General features: G+C 36.9%; 1 protein-coding gene across 1 annotated transcript in view; it reads left to right on the top strand.

The window, feature by feature from the left end:
• Positions 1 to 21,257, top strand: part of LOC145779441 (cGMP-inhibited 3',5'-cyclic phosphodiesterase 3A-like) — a 40,687-nt gene that overhangs the window by 9,103 nt on the left and 10,327 nt on the right. Inside the window, exons 4-7 of the mRNA XM_082591031.1 lie at positions 1,585 to 1,740; positions 5,432 to 5,569; positions 18,403 to 18,537; positions 20,571 to 20,678. Coding sequence (XP_082447157.1) covers positions 1,585 to 1,740; positions 5,432 to 5,569; positions 18,403 to 18,537; positions 20,571 to 20,678 — 537 coding nt within the window. The remainder of the gene's footprint in view (positions 1 to 1,584; positions 1,741 to 5,431; positions 5,570 to 18,402; positions 18,538 to 20,570; positions 20,679 to 21,257) is intronic.

Here is a 21,257-nt window from a genome sequence, read left to right as displayed (position 1 = left end):
GCCACGGTACCCGATAATTAAAAAAAAAAATTGAAAAAATCCCCCGTTAAGGGATCGGACTCACCGAATCGGACTCACCGAATCGGACTCACCGAATCGGACTCACCGAATCGGGCCATTCCGATTTGGTTAGTATCAGTAATTATACATCTAATGCTGTAAGTGTAGCCTACTTTATTAAAAAAAATGTTTGATACTGTTTCACCACAGTTTACAGTAAAATGTTGCAGATATATTAGGAGAACAAAGGCATTCTTTCTTAAAATGCAAGAAAATAAACCTAACAAAGGTTAGTAAAAAGAAAAATAGCCTCATCAACTTTATGCCCACCGTTTTGTTGAGATGGTGGACAGTAATATCTGTACAATAGCACAAAAAAACATTACTCATTTTTGCCTGTGCTTCTATTCAATACAATAACCATTCTTGATGCCAAGCACAGCCAAAGTTTGTAAGTTTAAAGCACAGTTTCAAGAATGACTTCTTCGCGGAAGTTTAATGGAAGATTCATCATAGTTTTCTTTCTTTTGATGCATAGCCGAAAACAAAGCAATCGTGACATGATTCTTATGCCACAACAGTAAAGAAGGTATTGTGTGGCGCTTCCTGATGCGTTTGGGCTCAGTAGGAAAGTTTTGATTCTCAAAAAGTAGCTACTTAGCGCTGCAGGTAGCAGCATACTGTAGTCCAGGAAGACGTCTGGTATTTTTAGTGTCAGCAGTAGTTTGTTTTGTCTTCAAAGGATAAAAGACGAGAGACTTTGCACTCGAGAATTACTTCTTTGGTGTGTATATTACTACTTCACCTCACGAGACGGTGATTAAGAGTTTAGTTAATAGTATCTAACAGTAGTGCATGTTTTTTCCAAGACACTATAATGCATATCAGATGCTTATACAGTACATCAAAAATTGCCCAATTAATATAGCACAACTTCTATGATATTGATGTTCTTAGTTTGAAATTGGTGTTTAAGTCAACCCCCCAAAAAAATGAGCTCAAAATTTAAGTGGAAACACTATGTGATAGCAACTGAACCCTTCAAGAGAACTTGACACAATGCAGATTGTGAATAGTACGTCGGTATATGCATTTAAGTGTAGTTGGAAGGACAGTGGTGCACTTTATTGTTTTCTTTTTACTGTTATTCTTATCGTTATTATCTCACACATACAGTCATACAGTATGGACTCAAAATTGAAGACGTTCTTCAAGTTTTTAATTTTTACGTGATTTTATGTCTAGTTGCAAAACCATAGCATTCTTATAAGTTCGACTGTCATGTACTGATTACTTCGTTCATTGGACAGATCTATATTCTATTTGTTTAGAATATGTAACCTACTTTATCTAAACGCTACAAAATGACGATTTTCCTTAATTTAACTCTGGTTTAACTTCACTTCAGTTTGATGACTTCTTTTTCAACCTCAACGCTCCTGGCACTGAAATTCCTTTATCCTATTTTCTCATTTATCAGGTTTAATCAATTTTTGTTTATTTGTGTGGTTTCCAGATATATGTTCAAATGTACATATTTGTGTAGTTGTGACTGCGAAACAACAAAAACAATGTTTTACTCAGGAAAGTACAGACCACTGTCCCACTAAACGTTCTTGGAGGAGCAACTCAGAAATGACGTTTGGTGCTGATGCTTTTGTGCCCTGCGTGGTGTTGATGAAGAAACAAAGTGGTGGCCAACTCCACAGGCAGAATGTGAACGTGGGCACTTCAATAAAGGTATGTACTGTGTAAATTCGAGTTAGAAAGAAAGGTTAAAACACCTGGTTAAGTCAAAGACTCAAAGTAATGTACAATTGTATAATCCAAAGTACTGTACATCACTTTTTATTGTGTCTCATTATTGCGGTGGGACGGCGCAACGGATAAGGCTTTTCAATTATGCAAACCTTGTTCGACTCCTGGCTAAGCTGGTTGTTGAACACACCGCTCACTTCTACCCAGGGTGTTATAAATTGGGTGAGCATAATTGCTGCAGGAAAGGCGGCCGAGAGAAAGGAACTGGCCACCCTACTTTCCTTAGTGCCAAAAGCTTCTTACAATGAGAACCTTATCTTCTCATTCCCGACGCTTGAATCAAGTATGGGATCACCTTCCTTCCATTATTGCTTCCATGGTTCGTAATCCTTTTATAGTCACGGACCCTTCGAAAGAAATATCATGTCTGCGCAACTTTCAATTTCTTATCGCGAAAATTTTTAGAACTTTACACAATTCTGGACATCTCTTAAATACGCTTCTTTCAAAGTCACTGTGGTTCATTCAGCCCTCCGGACCTGTTAAAACGTTTCATGGACCCTCAAGGGTTGAAAGACCTCGGGTTGAGAAGCCCTAAGTTATCTAATGTCACAGCTTCGGTAGAGAGTTTGTCTTGTTGAACCATAGGCATACGAAGCCGAGCAACGTTATCAAGTTTAACATATTAAAGATTATTATATTCACAAAAAACACAAAACTACGCAACAATTAAATATCGAACGTTTTCGACATCACACGATGTCCTCTTCAGGAATAACATATATACAATTTTTACAACATCTGAATAAAATACAATGGTTATTATAACTATAAGCAGGAAAAAAAACAAAAAACTGCACAGTACTTCTGACTAGCTCAAACTAAACGATATAGGCTCTGCGAGAATCAAAGGTAATTGCATCAAAAGGTGTTGAACAGATCACATGATGTGGTAGAAAGGCAAGGTGCGAAAAAACTAATTTTAAAATACAGAGAGCAAGAAAGATGAGCCGCAAGCATACAATTGTCTGTTCAAAGGTGGATTGTTACGTTTTATGTACAAGGCTTCTAAGATTTTAGTTTGATACTCAGACCTGCCTCTGGACATGATCTCAAATTGTTTTATAGAAACGTTTTTTTTGCATACTGTAGCCTACACAAGAAAATGTGATCTTTAATGGCTCTTTTCTGTATGGAATTCAAATTCAAGTGTTCCCCAGCTTTAGTCGATAAATGTCTTGTTGACATACCGATGTATGTCAGGCTTGCATCACGCAAACAACTGAATTTATACACAACATTAGAACCTAGAGCAAAGGGCGTATAGGTGACTTAAGTTGGAAATATCTGCCTACTTTGAACGTTCTATATACAGGGTAAATGTCACAATCGAATTTCTTTTTAACAATTTCAGCTAGATTTTTTGAAAATCTTACCGAATCTTTTCCCAAGAATGGTACCAGTAGAACTCGGTTAATCCGGATTCGATTTGACCGGCGATTCCATTCGGATTAGGCGAAGATCCGGATTAACCGATGACGTTTCTATCAAGCTTGACTCATTTGTACTTCCAGTTTCATCCGGATTAGGCGAAGATCCGGATTAACCGAATCCGGATTAACCGAGTTCTACTGTATATCAAAAATGTTGCTAAAATCGTCTTCTTCGGGTATATCTTTCGGTTTTTTATCCAAAAAAGTTTTCAATACTTTATCGAAAAAATATGACTGGTATCCATTTAAATGTAGCATATTTTTCAACTTATTAGTTTCATTGTGGAACAATAAATCCGTCGAACAAACCAAACGGGCACGAGATAAAAGACATAGAGGTAATCCAGATTTCCACCTATTTGGGCAAAAAGCGTTGTAATTTAAAAGTAGGCCAGTGTTGGTGGGTTTTCGCCAGATCTGTGTGTCAAACGGGTCATGATTTATTTTTACTTCAACATCTAAAAAGGCAATAGTGTTATTAGATTTTTCAACCGTAAATTTGATGTTATGATGTTGAGCATTTAAAAGGTTTAAAAATTGGGAACAAGACCGATCGTTGTCAAAAACTGCAAAAATATCGTCAACATGACGTACATACATTTTAGGGTAAAAATTACGAAACACTTCAAACATTTTCGTTTCTAAGTGCGCTAAAAAGACGGTTAGCCAAAGTTGGACCAAGTGGAGAACCCATGGTGACGCCATCGATCTGTTTAAACAAGCGATTATTAAACATAGACATACCTTCAGTGGCCAGATTTAACAATTTTATGAAATCCATTTTTCTCAATGAGTGAAAAAAAATTATCTAATGTCGTGTTGTAAAATTATTTTGTACACTTGATGAAAACGCATTTTGTAATCTGATCTTATATTCTTCACATTTTTTCCAATGGTTCTAAATTTTTGATTTTTACTGTATTTTGAAAGTGTTTGATGCTCAAAAGGTCATTGATACGAAGCTCATTAGTTGTCATAGGTGTACGACTGCATCGTGTTAAAAACTATAATGACATGTTTGAAGATGAATGTTGATTTTTTTGCCTTTCGGTCAACTTGAAATAAAATCTTCAGCAGTAAGTTATGTGCAACTGCAAGTGCAATGACATATGGCTCAAACACGGCACATTTTACAAACACTCACAAAAAATGTGGTGCCTGGCTGCATTTGCGGCTTAATTTAATCAGTGGATGCAAACTGATTGTATTCCGACGAGCGAAATGTTGTGTAATGTTTTTCCCATAATTCTGTCACTGCAAGAATGATTTCTTATCTTCACACCACACTTGTGGCTACGGAGGTGAGACTTTAGCTAATAAGAATTAAAAAGCATATCCCAGCCAGAAACTCAGTTCTTGTTCACATTGCTTCAACGTCTGCAATACGTCGAGTCAATGTAAAAAAGAAACAATTTCCTAACAGAGATTGGTTCAGCTGATGGAGGATGTTTTTTGATTTTGCATTTCTGTGAAAATAAACGCTATGCTGTTGCAATGAAGACGCTTGGTGCTTCCGAAGTCATTGTTGTTTTTTTCGAAAACAGTCGAGATTCAATTGAGAGTTGTGAGAGTGTGTTCGGACATGATAAAGTCCATGACAAGGTTGCCAGATATTTTTTATATTTCCAGCCCAATTTTTAATATTTATTTGCATCAAACAATGCCGTCCATATCTAAAACAACGAAATACTACACAAACTGCACATGCACAAAGAACCACTCTTGATGTCAGTTTTAGAGCTCACTGAACATCTAATGTGATAAATTTAAATACAATGAGCGTTGAAAGTATTCAGAACGATGAAAACAGTCGGATGACATCAGGTCCTGATATGACGTAAACTAATTTGAGGAACAAGTTGAAACAAGCCCAAAATTTTAACGTTTGCACAAATTAAAGTCACAAAACGGAATTTTTAGCTAGAAATCTTATTTATTTTGTGAAATTTGGTTTGAAATAAAACGTCGAAATCAACCAGCAAAAACCCCGCAATTGCTGAAAAAAAAATTTGCGACACCGCAATGAAAGTAGCCCGATTCTGCGGGAAAACCACGGAACTGGCAACCCTGATTCATGAGTCTACAGAAAAAAATCAAATGCTATTTGCATTTTGGATGTACAATGTACATATAACAATTCACTGGAATTTGATTAATTAACATGGTCCTTTTTGTTTCAGCCATCAAGAACTCGCAGAAGAGCTTCACTGGACGTCACAAAGGAGAATAATAATGTGGAAGAAGCGCTTAAGTGGTCCAAGGTGAGGCACAGAAGAAGAACTTCGCTTCCAACAATTCTTGCTGGCTCCAAGAAAAAGGTGAGTTTTCGGCGTTTTCTGATGGTATGCCTTGCCTGAAGAACTGTTTGCAATTGCCAAGCCCAACAAAAACCATCTTAGTCTTCCCACATTCTTATTTGGGTTTCTACAAAAGTTGTTTTGTTTAGTCGTTTGGCTACCTTTCGCTTTAAAGTATGTGAGATCTCAGAGCACGTTAAATATACTACTTGCGAAAAGCATTTTTGTCTTCTACAGTTGTGTTCACCAAAAGCTTTAGAACGATGTCGTAGGTCAAACACAGTGGAAATTGTTTTTGTTTTTAAGATATGCAAATTTGTGAAAACCTCTATCCTTTATTCTTTTTGAAACTTTAAAAATACTGACAAATCACTGCAGCTTTATTTTCTTCCACGGCGTGCTGGTTGTCATTTTGGTAAACTAAAAAACCTTTATTTGCATGTAAAGGCGGATAAGCTAAAAGCGGATATAGTTTCGCATCCCCTTGATCTAAAATCCCTAAAATAAGACCCAATGCAGTACATTCTATTTTTCGTTTAATCGTGTGTATCTCAAATAATGCAGCTTTTTCAAATATATCAAGTTAATGAACTGTTCGATGTACACTATGCAAAACTATAGAAGCGTATTTTGTAAGGGATCACTAAATACACCCCCCTCCTCCTGGTAGGTTAAATGATGCACTAACTGGCTTTTCATGTGTATTTTGTGACAAAGTTACATTATTTGCAACCGGTAGAGCAGAGTAAGTTGTGTTTGCCTTCTGATAGACTTTAAGCTTTACCCTTCGTACCGAAAGTCAATTGGTCTGTACTATATCCAGAGCGGAAATACAAAACAATATGCTTTTAAATATGCAGCACAGTACCAAAAATGAAGCTAAAATTGTGGTTCTGTATACATTTTCCGTGTTCTGTACCGTTTTTTTTTTTTTTTTTAACTGTACTACATTTTCAGTGCAAAATTTGATTTCTTATTAATCAGAACTTTTTGTTGGATTTTAGCTTCGAGAAATAGTTCAATTTTTCAAACCCCTTCCTAAACATGAACTTATTTTCCAAGTTTTGCTTGCTATACATTGTATTATTGGTTGACCAATCACTCCAACCATTCTGCTTCTAAATTAACGTTTTAGTTTTAGTTAGTCGGACCAGGAATATGATTAGCGTCACAGACTTACGCGCTTCAGAGCTTGAACGAAAGCGTTCAATGTTTTGTGGCTGTTGAAAAATTTGTGAAAAACTAACTGAACTGGCATTTGAAATCTTGATGTTTTGCGTTTCAAGAAGATCGTGCACGAATCGTGACTTATTCAGAAATTGAATTCCTCATGCTGTTCAAATGCGCAGCTGTGAGCATTCCATACTTTTGGCACATCATGTTAACGTTGATATACGTGTTTCGGATATTGTAATTGCAATTGTTTCACCAAATTGGCATCATTTCATTGAAATGAAATTAGTCACACCTCCTCACCACCAAAATGTTTGCAAATCCGCAGACGTTTAATATTACGTTGCTCCAACCGAAACCGACGCTACTTATACCATTTTTATCAGCATGAAGAGGACAACATTTGAAATCACCCGCAGTTACTTTAATTTTTGATTTAAGCAATGCCATGACGTCATGACAGTGGTCCCCGCCGTTACGTCTTGATCAATTATTTAACGTTTGTCGCTCTGCTCCGAACTGAATTAATGGCAATCTATCTGTAACAAGGGCGTTCAATCATTTTGACCGAAGGGCCGTATGTCATGTCTATGTGACTTTGTGTGCCGGGGAGACTTTCAATTTTAAAAGTATAGCGAAAGAAATCCAATGCTTTGTAAGTGATGACGTTGACAATGTGAAACCAGGCGTAATTGTTCACCAATTATGTACAGTGGGTTGGGTCATTGATATTGGAACACGAAGAACCATTTCGCTTAATCTTGGAAGCACTTGCTCGTGCGTCGCAAGTATGTGCCTTCATGCCTTCATTAAAACCGCCAGACATTTTCATGTTTTGCTTTCGAGACATGTTTTTTTACGATTTGAATCAAAGAAAAGGAAAGGAATGAAGACATCCAATCTTCGCAGCCATCTTCAGGAGTGCCATTAAGTGTCCTTCCAAAGACACAGCCACGTGCTTTTGAGCGGTGTCGAACAGGCGCCCATTCGAGTGTCGTACCAGAGCTCTCACCACTCGGGTATGCAGCCGACATTCAAAGGTCAAACATTCAAAGGCAAGCCTTAAAACAGCCGGCGGCCATCGCGGCCATGGCCGCTAAGTAGTGCTTGAATGACCGCCGGTGCTACCTCCTCAGTCGGCCAAGTTTGGCCGCCGGTTTCTTCTAGCCAATTATTTAATTTCGCAATAGAATGATCGTGGATTAAATGTCGAAAATATGTAGTACCGTATCAAAGAGTGACGCAGAACTAGGTCAGCGCGTCATAATCACCACTGTTGTATTGCGCGGGAACATTTGCTATTGTAGGCTATGTAAAGGCCTATGGAATATATCCACTCCAGCTGCGGTCACCAGCGCTGTAAGACGTGTAAGTCTTGTTTGCAATTCCTGACGTTTATTTTAACAAAGTGTTAATCCGAAGTGCTAATTTACATCGGCTGGCAATATTGCCGTTTTTATATCAATTCAATGTTGTCGGACATTCAATCGTTGTTAAAAAGGAGAACTAGGTTAGTTGAGATCCTAGCGGAAAACACGTATCTTCAATCTTCATGGTTGAGAAATGTTCTCACTGTGTGTTAGTGACTTCACACGCTCAATGGTGACATCATAACGGAATAAATGGTCAGGTTTTATGAAAGGCGGTATGCAGCTGAAACAATTTACTGAGCTGAGAGAAGTTGAAACAATTTAGTGTCGTTTGATGGTCCCGCAATGGCGGTAAAGCAGTTATTGCGTGGTACAACGATTCTATTGCAGGACGTCGCTCAGACTTCAACAACGATAAGTGATCATTTTAGCATTGTGGCAAGTTTAATTCTATTTACTTGTGGTATCGTTATTTGTATTTTGGCCTCCAAGCACGCAGATTTGGCCGCCGAGAAGGAGCTCTTGGTAGGCCACGATGGCTGCCGGAAAAAAACACGAGTTTTAAGGCCTGCAAAGGTCAAACCTTAGTTGTCGTGAGTCATGAAGGAGACGCTGATGTGAGATACCAAAGAAGCCTTACCAATGAATTATACATTAAATTTTCGAACCGGGCTTATTTTATTTACTTATTTATCGTACTCTCCTAAGAAAGATAGAGAAATGTAAATCTTTAAAATATTTTATGGCAAAATCAAAAAAGCGACTTAGACTGCCGTGACTCTTGTAGAAATAGTTTTCGCCACAAAAACAACAGTTGGTTGAAAATAATGAATCTGTCTTGAATTGAATCTTGGGTTGACTTGGTTGCATTTTTTAAGCAATAGATTGTGACTGGTATAACCTTATCAATTTAAAATCTAGCATCATAGAATTGTTCGAATTTAGAGAGACAAAAATACACAACATCACATTATTATTGCTTTTTTGGCAAGCCAGGACATCATAGGGTCGATTGAAAACTTCTCTGCAATTTGGTGCAGATCTGCAAGCAGAATCTTACCAGTTACAAAAAAATCAATATTCGCATTGCTTCAAAGTTTAGCGACATTGAAACAATGTAAAAAAAGAAACTTTTTCCGGCTCGGTTTGCATACCATCAGTGATGCGCAACACTTCGAATTCGAATGGCAGCATTGCTACAGTATCAACTTGATTGACGGGCGAGCTTGAATGTGCTTGACTATCGTGCAAACAAATGACTTTGTGTCGTTTTAGCGGTACCGAATGCCAATCATATGTTCTTCGATCAGATTCTGTCTTATCATGGTTGCATGACAATTGGCATGTTGTCAGTATACAGAGCCTCGTGTTAAATTGGCAAAACTGTTGAGAAACGCCCAGCTTCAAAAGTTAATTTCAAAAGAATTTGCTTTGTCTGTCATGCAATGCATCTTTTCGAAGAATGCTCCTGTATTGAAGTGATCATTACTGTTTAAATGAAATCGAAGCGATTTTTTGATAAGTTATCTTTTGTCAATACCTATTTGATTTATCACCGCTGCTAATATCGCAGGCATCTTCAATTCATCGTGTTCAGTAACGATGTATAACTCAGAAATTTGAAAGAAACTTCTTCTCCCTTCACAACACCCTTAAGTGAATAGTTCAGATTTGTTGTACAGATAGACTAATACGTCGCCATTATAGAAACTTCTTATCAAAATAACAAGTCACTAGGAATTTATCTAAAAATAACTTAATCTCTTATTGGCGCGATAAATATATTGCTAAAGAAAAAAAAACCGTCACCTTTTGTATCAGATTCGGTCCTGACCTTAAAACACCTTGTCGAACATTTCGACCGCGGTTTAAAGTTTCCGCAGTAAAATATTGAATCAATGCAATTATTTAAATCAAGTGTTTAAAACTTTTGCTTGTCCTACATCTTCACATATTAACAAAATTTAACATTCCTGCCGTAATTTTACGTCTTCAGATGTAAAAGAAATGTACAAAGGAATTTTCAAGTAAATCGCATACCACCTTGGTTCAACTAAAATCTCCCGATGTCTTTTTGCTTTCAACTGTATAATTATGCTGTGACGTATCAAAGGCACTAATTGCTGTAATTAAAGACCAGTCTTCTGTTGACTTAATTGTTTAACTTTAAACCCAACAGCAGGATGTGCAAACCGAACGTGCAACTACACCTGTATTTGTGTGAAATAATTAAGAAGTCTAATTTTTTTAGACGTGGCATTGTTAGCAGTCTGGCAAGAGAGGTTTATGATTGCTTCTAGTTACTTAGTGTTATAAAATGCAGTACAGTTCTTGACTCTTCCTGAGTTTACGTTGATTGAGATTACATATCAATTTTTAACTGCAATGTGACATTGATTCCTTTTGTTGCACACTTTTGCACCTCGTCAAGAGAACAGAATATTTTTGCGAAGTTGAAGCTAAGTCGACCTAATATAGCAGTCCCATTGCAGCGTAAAACTTTCGGGATTTTTTCTTACTTTCGACAATTTTGCTACGCATCGTCTCCTAATCTGATCATCTTTTCGCACCGATCATTCTCGTCACCCTGCCAAGTTGTGACCCGCTCTTTAATTACTTGTTCAAAAAGATGTGCCATTTTTGTTTATCTCTATTGTGCTTTTTCAACTGCCCTGGGCCATGATGTGCTGTGAGAAAGTCCGCCTTCCCTATTTGTAAATGTCTCGTTATTGATGTTCTTTCGACGTAGTCTTACGTTTGAAATAAATTGCTAGCAAACTTTCCTGCAATCTCTGATTGGTTGGTGGGTGTTCACTTTTTTTCGTAGAAATATTCTTTAGCTGCGCGAGTGCGCGTCCTTGAGAAACTCTGCCGCAAAATTTGTTTAGTATTTTGAAACTAAGTTTGTTTAATTTACTGGCTCCCCTATGTTATCGACTTAGCATCGTATATGGTAAAATTTTTGTCTGATTCGATATTTTGTGTGTTTTAATCAATGCAGATGTAGTCGAAGCTTTTTAGAGCTTTTGCAGATTAGCATCAGACAAAGTGCTGCTTTAAAATTGCAGCAGCTTTAACTTAGTTTAATCTAAGTTTTACAAAGTTAAAGTAGATTGCAATGAGTATGAATAAGTTTTGTTTCCTCAGTTGTACCGTATATTATCTATCAGAATTGGACTTTCATAGTTATCTTACGTGTAGTGACGTAGCAGAAAATTCGACACCTTTAAAACTATAAAGGTTTAAATCTCACTCAAACACTAAACCTTTCCTTAATTGTTTAAGGGTATTAGGTAATTTACATTAAAAAGTGCAAAGTGCAGATCTATCAAAGTATGTTGAGATGTTTCAATTAGTGGCTTTCCAGACAATAAAATTACGTCTGCAGACGTTGAATTAATGTAAAAATGACGGATTTTGTTGTATGGGTCACGGAGGTTCCTGCAATCATTGTTATTATCCCGTCGGGGTTATTCGATGGAATTTTTGTGGAAATTTTTAAACGGAAATGACGCAATCGGAAGGATTTGCGTTTATCGGGATTCCTTGGTCCAGTTTTGTACAACTGTAGTGCTCATATCTTTAAATGTTAAGAAAATGAAAAAAAAAATTCTTACAGGTGTCAAGCCTACAACAATGCTTGATATGAATGACTTGGTTAGATGTCTTGTAAAGCAAGCAAATTTATTTTCACACGAGTCAGTTCAATCATATACAGCTAAAAAATCAACGTCGATCTGCTGGCAGCTAGATCATCTTCAGTTAAGCTTATTCAAATTCTTACGTTTTTTAAATAAGCTTAGCTGAAGATGATTTAGCTGCAGGTAGTCAACGATTTTCTGTCGGCGTTGCGGGCGGCGTTCTCAACTTATAGTAATCTATTGTTTCTTGTTTGTAGTTGTTTTATGTGATGGATAAGGTTAAAGCCAGACCAAGCGAGAGCTAACTCACGTATGCAGACGTTGAAACAATGCACAGAAAACTGGTTTTTGTCAGCTCGGTCACGCACGCATCTTCAAAGTTCAAACTGAAATTTTCCAACTGGCAATCATGCATAAAATAACGATTTCACTTGGACAATGGACATTGCATCTGGTTATTTTTTTATGACCTTTTGGGCGATACAGTATGTTAGATAGTTGTATCATTGTTGTATTTTCAGTAGGCTGCTCGAAAAGTTTAAATTATAATGCAGATTTAAATGTTTTTTTTCCATTATTTTTTTTATTTAATGTTTTATTCTTCAAATGTAAGAATTGTCTTGCTGTGGAGTGGCCTATTACCATAGCATTGAATAGTGGTTGCAGTATCATAACAGTGTTAGAAAATATTTTTGCTGCTGCCACAATATTTTTATATTGCTCTTTAAACAATAAATTACAACCAATACTTCAAAAAAAAGTGCCTAATGTCAAGCAAGAAAGCGAAACAGAGCGAATTACATCAAATGTAGTGACCAACCATCTAAAAACCTTAGCAGGTTGTTTCACCCTTATTGGGAATATTAGAAGATTTTTATTTAAATAGAATGATTCTACAACAGGTTGTTAAGGTTTTTAAGTGAATAGAAACTTAATTTGAATTATTAGGCTGCTCGTTCGACTGTTTTCTTAAGAAAATGGTAAATTGCTCACTTGTTCACATGTTTTCAACACAACAAAAGATGTAGCTCGGTAAAGACTACGTTTTAAACTGTCAACTGACGCTACTGTATTTACGTTTGTTCAACGATTAGCAACACTAAACTCGCAGAAAGCGGCGATGAATTTGGACAATACCTTCTCATGAAGGAATTATGGCCAGACAGCGTTTACAATACATTTCCTTTGACCTATTGATTTTGTTCTATTGTTTAACCCACAGCATATCTATTTTCCTTTGTTATCAACAAGAGCCGAAAGATGACTCTTTGAGACATTTCAAAAGGATCTGGATATGCCCATTTTTTGTTCTCTGTAGCTCAAGCTGTCATTTTAACGTTTATTTTACGTTAAATACATCACAATTGCTTCATTTGCTGTTGAAGCAGCTGCTTCTACTGGCACTTTCAGCTTGATTACGTAAATTTTTTTTTAAGGACGTAATTGCAACACACTTTTGTTTCATTTTGACACCCAACGTGTTCCTACTCCGCGTGTGGCCCATCATTGGTCGAAACAACGTTTGTTTGTTGTTTAAACATGTTGAATCAATGTATAATTGTCACTTTTTAATCTTCAAAATTAAAACTTATCAAACTTCACGACTTTCATTTTATGACAGTTGCTTGACCAATTTGACGCAAGGAACATTTTAACCACCCGCTATCACGCAATGGATGAAAAGCATTTCAATTTACGACGCTGTGTTTATTCAGCTCCTTTCCTTATTCCTTATGCTTTTGAGTGGTGTCATATTTCATTAAATCAAGCGAAGATTGTTCCAAGGAATGTTAATTTAACGCAAAAAACATTAAATTATTTCTCCATGTCTGCCTTTGCTTTTCTACGTACGTCAGACTCAGCTTTCGATATTTGTAAAGGCCACCATTAAACTTCACAGCTTAACGTGCTCAATCCCCCTCAAAAGCGGTTTGTTTGCTATACGTAATTTTAACGTTTAACATTGTCGAATTATTGTTAAACCTGTCAGTTGTCCGAGCTGGCCTTGTTTCACAATTTTTGACGTCATTTTAAACGTAATAGATCACCTTTGACCTTGTTTACTTAGTTGCTCAATCATATAAAGGCAACAGCGTGGGCATTTCTTGGCTAAAAATTGCACTCAAACCTGAAGCAAGCATCGTTCAAAAAGAAACCAATCTGAACTTCATCATAAAATACAAAGCAGTGAGAATTTGTGAAATCTTTCCCTGTGGCGCTTTTTTATGTCGTGGTTCGCTGAATCAACGATTTACTTTCCATAATCATTCACGTTTTTTATTTGAAATCTTAAGATGGCTGTGGTTAGGATATCTTTGCTGTGACAGATAACATTTAGCAGGTGAGCTAAGAGGAGGCCCAGTAGCCTGGTGCACTCGCTTATCTACGAAGTTTGATTTTTCAATGTCTACGTCGGCTTTTATGGAGAATAATTAGTTAGTATTTGACTACAAGGTCAAGCCATATTGAGACAGCTGTACAGTTTTTGGCCATGTTTTAAAGTGTCTCATTTTTTTGAAATTGGCTGAGTTTTTTTCAATCTAATATCGACCGTATCATATAGTACATGAGAGAGATAGAGAGAGGACCTGCTTCAATTTCATAATACTGTGTTGTTGGAGCTCTGAAAGTCAAAACGATTAGCTCAATTAGGTAGTTCAGTCATATGTTAGAGATGTTGTACAACAATTAGATTTTCGTTTTTTCTCCTTGCCTGTAATTATGTTGATCTTGCTGAATAAAGAAATACCACCTTGTACGTCCTACAATAAAAAAATAATCTTAATAATGTATGTAGGTTTTAGTGCGATAAAACTGGAATTTACTATTAACTTTTGCTTAGCGAATAGTATTGTTTATAGCTTGTGAGGTACAGCTCAGTCATTCGGGCTACTTGTTTGACATTTTATTCATGGGTAAGGGGTATTTCAGCTTGGCTTGACATGTACAATTTAATGCGAAACTACATTTAATGATATTTCGTTTCGGGCATTTGTAACAAGGCATCAAGTGTGACAACACGTTTGTGTGCAGCCTGTTGCTACTAATTGGTACTTTCAACCTAAAAGCCATCGCAGATTGTGAAGTGCACCGTCTGAATTGCTACATGATGAATGATGATGGTCGATGTACCGCTTGTATTTTCGTGGACGGTGAACTCCTCCTGTACCATTATGTGGAAGGAGCGATCTACCTGGCAATGAACACGAGGTTAAGTCTTCACTAGAACATTTACGTCTGCCAGTTATTCCAGTTTCTTGATGATTTTCCTCACGGGCTCTTGGTGCTTAGGCCAGTAGCCCAGTATCGTCAGTGCCTGAAACTAACGTTAGATGATTTTGCAACCGTCGGTTCCAATTTCACCGATTTTTTGCTTTTAGTTTCGAAATTTCGAACGCACAAGCTGTGATAGGTAATTTATTGCGATCAGCCTTAAATCGACATTGTAGCATATGTTAATTTTAAGGCTGGGGATGCCGATTTGACCGAACGTTGTTTGTCGGAAATATGGGGATGCTTGCAATTAACGGTTTTATTGTTATCTATAAATTATTGTATTAATCGATCATGTGTACACATAGTTGTAGCGGCGTAGACAAGACGGCTTTCAACAGAAAAGCAAATATTTCTTTTCATAAAATAAAGGGCTGTTTTGTCGCTAAGTTTGTCATTTTCGTACTACATTTTGGTCGTAGAAAATTTAATGGCAGAGTTTTTTTATATTTTCTTGCTTTTGATTCTGAACATGAGATGACTCAATGTCAAAGTAATCGAATTTTTTATAAAAGTTTTGTATTTTCTTTCGAGTGGAAAAATCCATTTCTTTATGATACGTGTGCGTTCTTTTAACGTTGCGATGCGTCAGTTTGATGAGCATGTAAGTTTAGCAAGATGAATTTGAAGACATAATATAATATTTTTTTAATTTACAAGCTTAGTAAAAAAGTTGCGATGAAAACGAGTTATTTTTTCTTCAAAACATTTTGTGTCATTGCCAACTAATTGATTCACAGTCAATGTTTGCTGTACAATTTTTTGATATGTGGCGTTTTTCAGAAAAGTCACTTTCTTGTTACAATATCCAGTCAACAATGACATCACATTGCAGTGATTTTTGTTCAAAATGCAACTCAGCAAGTTAGGCTACCGTCTGAAAACGTTGATCTAAAAATGGCTGATTTGCTAGTTGGGACGGTGACGCTTTGCTTACTTAGCGCAAGGTGCGCTAAAATAGTTTGTTTTTCAATATAAACCAAGTCATTCTAAAAACATGTTATTTTGATTACTGCTTGTTATCATGAAGATAGCTTACAGAGGTTTAAGAAATAGTCATCGTGTTTAAGCTGACTGCAAAAATATTGTAGTTTGGAAAAAACATCACATCCACGAATAATCTTTCAAGATAGTAGACTTACATAACCCGTTTCGGGTCCCTAAGACTTCTGAATTTTTTTTCAGAATTAAAAAAAAAACTGAAACTGACTATTGTGCGTAGACCCAGACAGAAAAATCCGCCATTTTTACATTGATTCAACGTCAGCAGACATTAAATCAATCTAAAAATGACGAGTTTTGCTGTCTGGGGAAGCAATTCACCCATTGTTAAAATTGTGGGTGATGTTCTATCCTCTCCACTCGGCACAGTGTAAGCCACATGCCTGACGTCTTTTTTATAGTACTAATGCAGGCATCATTTTATTTTGTGCCTATGGCGATAAGTTGTGCAACTGTAATCTCATAGAGCGTGGTGTCCGATATTGTTTATTACACAATTCAAGTTCTTTATACGCAGTTGCACAGTGGCTTTGAGAATAATGTTTGTCCTTGCAGTACTACCCGGTCGCCGATTTATACCTCCCTTCCCAATCACACCCTCTCGTTTGTACATCATCTCCATTCTCCATTCATAGCGCACTGTGTCAATAACCGTGTTTACTCAAGAACTTCTTACAAAATTTCATAAACGCTTTTCCAGAAATTTGCTTTCAATAGAGTCGGACGCTTGCAGATTTCACTGGAGCCGAGATAAAGCTTTTACATATATTCAACGTTGCTATACCTTGTTTGATCACAAAATGTCTGCAATTTTTTTCTAATGAATCTTAAAGTACGTTTTTATCAGTTGGCCTCGCAAAAGACTTTATACAATGGTTCGATTTTTTTAATTGTTTCTTTAAAGGTCTCTTGTTTGTACGTCCATACTACTGCATGTGTGCACTGTGCATTTAAGAGCGATTTCTTTATGAATTTTTTGTATTGTTGTGCGCATAAATTTCCGAAGTCATTGGAATATTTCATTCTTTGTCACTGTCAGTTGAAATTTTTTCTCGACTTGCCTGTGTGGCTCTTAAACAAAACAGTATAAAAAAAGTTTTTTTTATAAAATTAGACGTATAACATTGTTGTACCAATGGGTAAAATTTTTCCATTTTCGGGTAAAACCTGCTTGAAGTTTTATCCAACACACTTGCGGTTTGTGAGCGCTGTGAACTGCTGTCGTGGGCAAGGTCTCTGAAGGCGAAGGCTTGGAGTTTCGGTTTTTCAGATGCATTCTTGTTGTCAGTTGAAGTATTTTTATCTTTTCCTATTTACCAGACAGCAAATCAGCTGTTATTTTTACATTGATCCGTCTGCAGACGTTGAATCAATGTAAAAAACGGCTGATTTGATGTCTGGAGCCAGATGTGTGAACTTGTGATCATGAACTTAAGGTTACCTTTCATCACAATGATATCATGTATAATTGTATATTGTATAAGCTTCGCTGGTCCTTGATCTTGGATTGAATGGTTGCGTATGAATTGCTTTTCCAAACATCTGTACATCCCGTTGTGGCCCCGAACGTTTTCAAGGGCTCGGAAAATTTCCGAACGTACTCCCAAGTACTCATTTAATGTGTGCAGGTCTTGCTGGGACGGCACAGTATTGGTATTCGCGCATTGCTATGGCAAGAGACAGCAAGCAATCGAGTGATAGACAGTTTTCCAAATTCCAAATTCCTCGATTCGAATCCAACCTTGAAGCTGACCTTAAAAAAAAAAACTTGTTTCAACTTGCCTTCATTATTACGTTTTCATCACCGGATCTTACGTTTAAAGGCTGTGTTCGATTTTAGCCAATTTGTAACATCACGTTGTGTCAAACTAATTTTGGATGCAGATATTTGTGAAGAGGTTTGTTTCTTTTATGCACATTTACTGCTGAGACTTTTGTGCACACCTCCTACCATACATGGTATGAGACAGAAAGTAACTGTTCGAGAGAAAGCTCTCCGAATTCTGAAATTTCAAGTTTCGAATCCTACCCTGGAGCTAACCTCTTGTTTCAACGTGTTGTATTTTTATCTTTATTGTTACGTTTTCATCACCTGACGTTACGTTTTTACGCTGTGTTCGTTTTGAGCCAATTTGTAATGTCACGTTGCGTCAAACTAATTTTGGATGCAGATATTTTTGAACAAGCTAGTTTCTTTTGTGCACGCGCTAGACCAACGTGCCTATGACACTTCTCAACTTCTCCTCAACGTTTCCTCACTAAAAGTGAGGAAGTGCTTTTAATAGCAACCATCTGCCGCTTACCTGCGCTAAGTTAGACCACGGAATGAATATAAATATAAGGCTGTGCCAGAAAATCCTCGACATTCATTTTCATTGTGTTTTCTCCTGTTTAGCCTGTGATGTCTTCTGTGCTAATTGATACTTCAACGCTGGTGGAAATCCACACCATTGTTGATGAGCTTTCCAAGAGACCTTCGAATTACTTTGATTTCGTGAAGAAGCTCCAAGATCTGCTTAACCCATACACGGTAAGAAAGTATGTTTTATTAAAGCTCTAACGTACACATGTATATTGTATATTTTATCCATAAGGGAAGTTCTAGTTTTAAACCCTAGAGCTACAGACAAGGTATTATGATGCTTTTGGGAGATGGAGAGAAGTTTTATGTGCCAATACGATGGCACTGTGATGGACATAAAGTTTTATCACGACATTGTATAATATGTAAAAGGAAGGAAGCTTCATATCAACATTTTACAATTCAATTTGATTGGCCAGGGGCAGTGAATGATCATAATTTAGGTCATCCAGTCAGGAACAACAAATTAAAACAAAAATTAACTTTTCCAGAAAAAAATAGAAAAGCTAGGTATGATTAGCTACAAGACAGGGTCGATTTCTTGACTAATCAATTTTGAGGCTGCAGATTGGATGAAGGAAGAGCAGATTTTGTTAGCTCACTTAGGGCAAATGGAGTAAGATGGTATGGACATGTGATAAGGAGGGAGGAAGGAAGTTTTCTTAGAAAGGCACTAGATCTAAAGGTGGATGGGAAGAGGAAACGCGGTTGTCCAAGAAGAACGTGGAAACAACAAGTGAAGGATGAATTTAAAAAAGTCGGACTGAAGGAGGAAGATGCAAGGGACAGGATGAAATGGAGAAAAGGGATTAAAACAATTGCTGCGCGAAAACAATCGGCCACCCCCACTAGTGGGGAACAAACCGACGATGGATTATGATGATAATGATGATGATGACTTAATCATTTCCTTTACAAGCAGGTAGCAAGATCAAATGTTAACCGTTGATGTTGCTTTACAAACTTATCGTGAAAACACGGACAAGTGAACTAGGTTTTCATAAAGCAATTACTTGAAGAATTGGGGAGTTTTGAACTGTCAAAAGAACCCACACCCTGATTGTATGTCTGACCATGCATCCATGATGGGTACTAATAAGCCTCATGAATTCTACGTTAAGGGAAGACATTTCAATTGTTCAGACTCTTGACAGTGAAAACCTGGCAGCGAAAAAAATCCGACTGCACTTTTTGAAGAGCTCTTCTGTTGAGTTGGCGTTCACCGAATGCTTCTTGAGCCCTTTATTACATCTTTTTGAATTGGAGCTTTGTATTCCTTTTTAACAAATCTGTTAAAGCATCAAGTGCACAGTCTTTTGAGATGTCAGTTGGACATTTAAAAATGAACTTCCCTTCATTGGTGAGCAGTGCATTGAGCTGCAAAGTCTACAGATGCAGATGTGGAAAGACAACTTTGAATTTTTATTCTCTGAGACAAGTTTGGGGTGATGTTGAGTCGATGGAACCTAATCTTTTTGAGCTTTGCGAGCATAGCTGTTGTTTTTTCGAACTGCATACTTGCATGAAGTCGACTTTGCAGGATTGACTGTGGTGTGATAAAAACCAGTTACCAAAGTTGTAAAACAAGCTCAAGGACCAAGGTCTCATTGAGGTTTAGAAACCTCATGTACCGAGTGAATAAACTGTGACGTTAACTTATTTTTATTCCTGTCACTGCACTTGAGTTCTCGGCTATTTTTGCTAATGTGAAAACTGTTTGTGGGTAAAAAAAGTTGGAAAGCACTGATCTATAGCATGAAGTAAGTTTCCTGTGTACGGTCACGGTTTCTTTGCACCGGAAAATGAATCAGCCATCATTGAACTTGCCAATTTTTTAAAGCTTTATCAAGATGTCTTCATTTCGTGCACTGTCTGATAGCTCAAAACTTTAAAGCTTTCATAGCTAAATGCTTTGAGGCCTACAGACTTCCTTGTAATGCTTTGCTAGGTAGTTTTCAAAGTAAGACAGCAGCAAGTAGTTATTATGATACCGTCTTCTTGTTTTATTCTTAATTTTAAGCTTATGATACAACTTTTTTGTCATTGTTATGCAATAAAATCTTGTAGCACTTCAGAATAATACATGATTATTCTAACGCGAAGGCGTTTACACGTGTAAAGTAGGTGATTATGGTATCGATGCAATAGAAAAATATTTTCGCAATTACCATCATTTTGATCTTATGATCATCGTGTTACAGTTGGACCATGTCAAGCCTCGTCAAGTTGTGTGGATGCAAAAGAACGGGGATATCTCTGATGAAGAGACCCCTACCTTGGCCATGAACCTACGCCACATGCCATCAAAAGTATTACTATTTATGCTTATGCTATACACTTATATCTCATGTTAAACACTAAATACTATTAATACTACAAAATTGCTCAATGCCAATTGCTAACCAAAAAGCCAAGCAGAGTAAATTACATCAAATATAGTTATTACTTTCTAAAACCTCTACAGCCTGTTTTACCCTAAAATAGGATTATCAGAAGGTCCTTATTCAAATAGAATTCTCATGTTATGTATTTCTATTCTTATGCTATACATTTATATCCTCATTTTATGTATTTCTATGCTTATGCTATAAATGCAGCAGACTTGGTAGCCCAAATTTCTTTGCTTCTCTGAAAAAATGATCACTTTTGGACCAAAAGAGAGGCATATGTTTATGAAGAGTGTGGTCATCTGTCGAACGTAAATAAGTTATGACTGATGTCTGCTGGTAAACAAGGTCACTGTTATTTTTGTTGAGTTTATCTTTTTTTTTTTTTTCGTATTAAAACTTAGTCATGCCGAGAGATGTTGTCTGAACCGAAATAGAACATATTTGTTCCCAATTTTGGTGATGTGGTCTTGGAACTGTATAAATTATCTATGGCATCAA

Source organism: Aplidium turbinatum, chromosome 11 (genome assembly GCF_918807975.1).
Source record: "Aplidium turbinatum chromosome 11, kaAplTurb1.1, whole genome shotgun sequence".
Taxonomy (NCBI): Eukaryota; Metazoa; Chordata; class Ascidiacea; order Aplousobranchia; family Polyclinidae; genus Aplidium; species Aplidium turbinatum.
This window is presented reverse-complemented; position numbering and strand designations above follow the sequence as displayed.